Source organism: Octodon degus, unplaced genomic scaffold, assembly GCF_000260255.1.
Source record: "Octodon degus isolate 3935 unplaced genomic scaffold, OctDeg1.0 scaffold00084, whole genome shotgun sequence".
NCBI lineage: Eukaryota > Metazoa > Chordata > Mammalia > Rodentia > Octodontidae > Octodon > Octodon degus.
This window is the reverse complement of record NW_004524660.1, coordinates 9,796,658-9,798,501: the sequence shown is the minus strand read 5'-3', so window position 1 is coordinate 9,798,501 and position 1,844 is coordinate 9,796,658. Positions and strand designations below refer to the sequence as shown.

Here is a 1,844-nt window from a genome sequence, read left to right as displayed (position 1 = left end):
ACCTGGCCCTCCAGCGTCCTCGTAGCCGTCCTCCTCAAATGGCCCTCCATCGTCCTCGTAGCCGTCCTCCTCACCCGGCCCTCCAGCGTGATCGTTGCCGTCCTCCTCGCCTGGCCCTCCAGCGTCCTCCTAGCCATCCTCCTCAACTGGCCCTCGAGCGTCCTCCTAGCCATCCTCCTCACCTGGCCCTCCAGTGTCCTCCTAGCCATCCTCCTCAACTGGCCCTCAAGCGTCCTCCTAGCCGTCCTCCTCACCCGGCCCTCGAGCGTCGTCCTAGCCGTCCTCCTCACCCGGCCCTCCAGCGTGATCGTCGCCGTCCTCCTCACCTGGCCCTCCAGCGTGGTCGTAGCCGTCCTCCTCACAAGGCCCTCCAGCGTGGTCGCAGCCGTCCTCCTCACCCGGCCCTCCAGCGTCCTCGTAGCCGTCCTCTTCACCTGGCCCTCCAGCGTCCTCGTAGCCGTCCTCCTCACCTGGCCCTCCAGAGTCCTCCTATCCGTCCTCCTACCCTGCCCTCCAGCGTCCTCGTAGCCGTCCTCCTCACCTGGCCCTCCAGCGTCCTCGTAGCCGTCCTCCTCACCTGGCCCTCGAGCGTCCTCGTAGCCGTCCTCCTCACCTCGCCCTCCAGCGTCCTCCTAGCCGTCCTCCTCACCTTGCCCTCCAGCGTCCTCGTAGCCGTCCTCCTCACCCGGCCGTCCAGCGTACTCGTAGCCGTCCTCCTCACCCAGCCCTCCAGCGTCCTCATAGCCGTCCTCCTCACCCGGCCGTCCAGCGTCCTCGTACCCGTCCTCCTCACCCGACCTTGCAGCGTCTTCGTAGCCGTCCTCCTCAGCTGGCCCTCCAGCGTCCTCCTAGCCGTCCTCCTCACCCAGCCCTCCAGCGTCCTCGTAGCCGTCCTCCTCACCTGGCCCTCCACCGTCCTCGTAGCCGTCCTCCTCACCGGGCACTCAAGAAATCCAGAAACTGTGTGCGTGAATGCACCTTGCCACTGGGCGAGAACACACTGCACGTGTGGCAAGAGGAGTGGCAGGAATAGCGGGACAGTACGTGAGGCGTGTAAGGAGACCTGAGAGCCTGCTTCACTGGACAGTAAGTTTAAAATAATTCAGGCAAACTTTATTTAACATTCCCCCCTCTCTTTTCTCCAATCAAGTTTTATTGCTATATTTTACATATATATAGTGATTATTTGAGAATTTGTACTTGTGTGTGATAAAACTTGTTTCTTTTCTCCACATTCTACTTCCCTTCCTTCAACTCCTTCTCTTCTCCTGATTATAAAGCTTCCTTTGTACACTTTCCTTCACTTCTCTTTTATTTGTTTTATTTTTACACGCTTTGCCTCCCCCGCCTGTGTCCCTCCCCTGCGAACAGCTTCTTCACGTTTCACAATAGTGTTATTCATTCTGCTTCTTATTGGAAGTCGTGGTTTCTCACACCAGGGAGACAGTGCTATGTTACACATGTGTCTCATTTATTTCACTTGAGCATGGTCTAAGGTGCATGCATTTACTTAGAAATATCTCAAGCTTTTCCTTGTTTGTGGGAGAATAAGTTTGCACTGTGTTAAAAAAAATCTTCCTTATAAATTCACCACTTAATAGGCATTTGGGCTGCTCCTAAAGTGTTTTGTTTTGTTTTCTTTCCCAGAACTGGGGATGTTCCTAAAGCTTAGCAATTACAAACTATAATGCTATAAATAAGCATGTTCCTATATTGCAGTGATGTGATGCTTTTAATGTTTTTGTGAAAAAATAAAACAGGGGAATAACTCTGTCAAGTGGAGCCTCTAGTCCTAGATTTTTTTAATTTCCACAGCGGTCGCCCCAGTCTGTTCTCGCACCAAC

The 1,844-nt window shown here is 54.2% G+C and overlaps 1 protein-coding gene across 1 annotated transcript in view; it reads right to left on the bottom strand.

Annotated features, from left to right (window-relative positions):
* Nucleotides 1–1,844, bottom strand: part of LOC111818244 (collagen alpha-1(IV) chain-like) — a 46,939-nt gene that overhangs the window by 18,106 nt on the left and 26,989 nt on the right. Inside the window, exons 2-4 of the mRNA XM_023721701.1 lie at nucleotides 686–829; nucleotides 291–470; nucleotides 3–110 (exon numbers count right to left, since the gene is read on the bottom strand). Of these exons, the coding sequence (XP_023577469.1) occupies nucleotides 3–110; nucleotides 291–470; nucleotides 686–829 (432 nt within the window). The remainder of the gene's footprint in view (nucleotides 1–2; nucleotides 111–290; nucleotides 471–685; nucleotides 830–1,844) is intronic.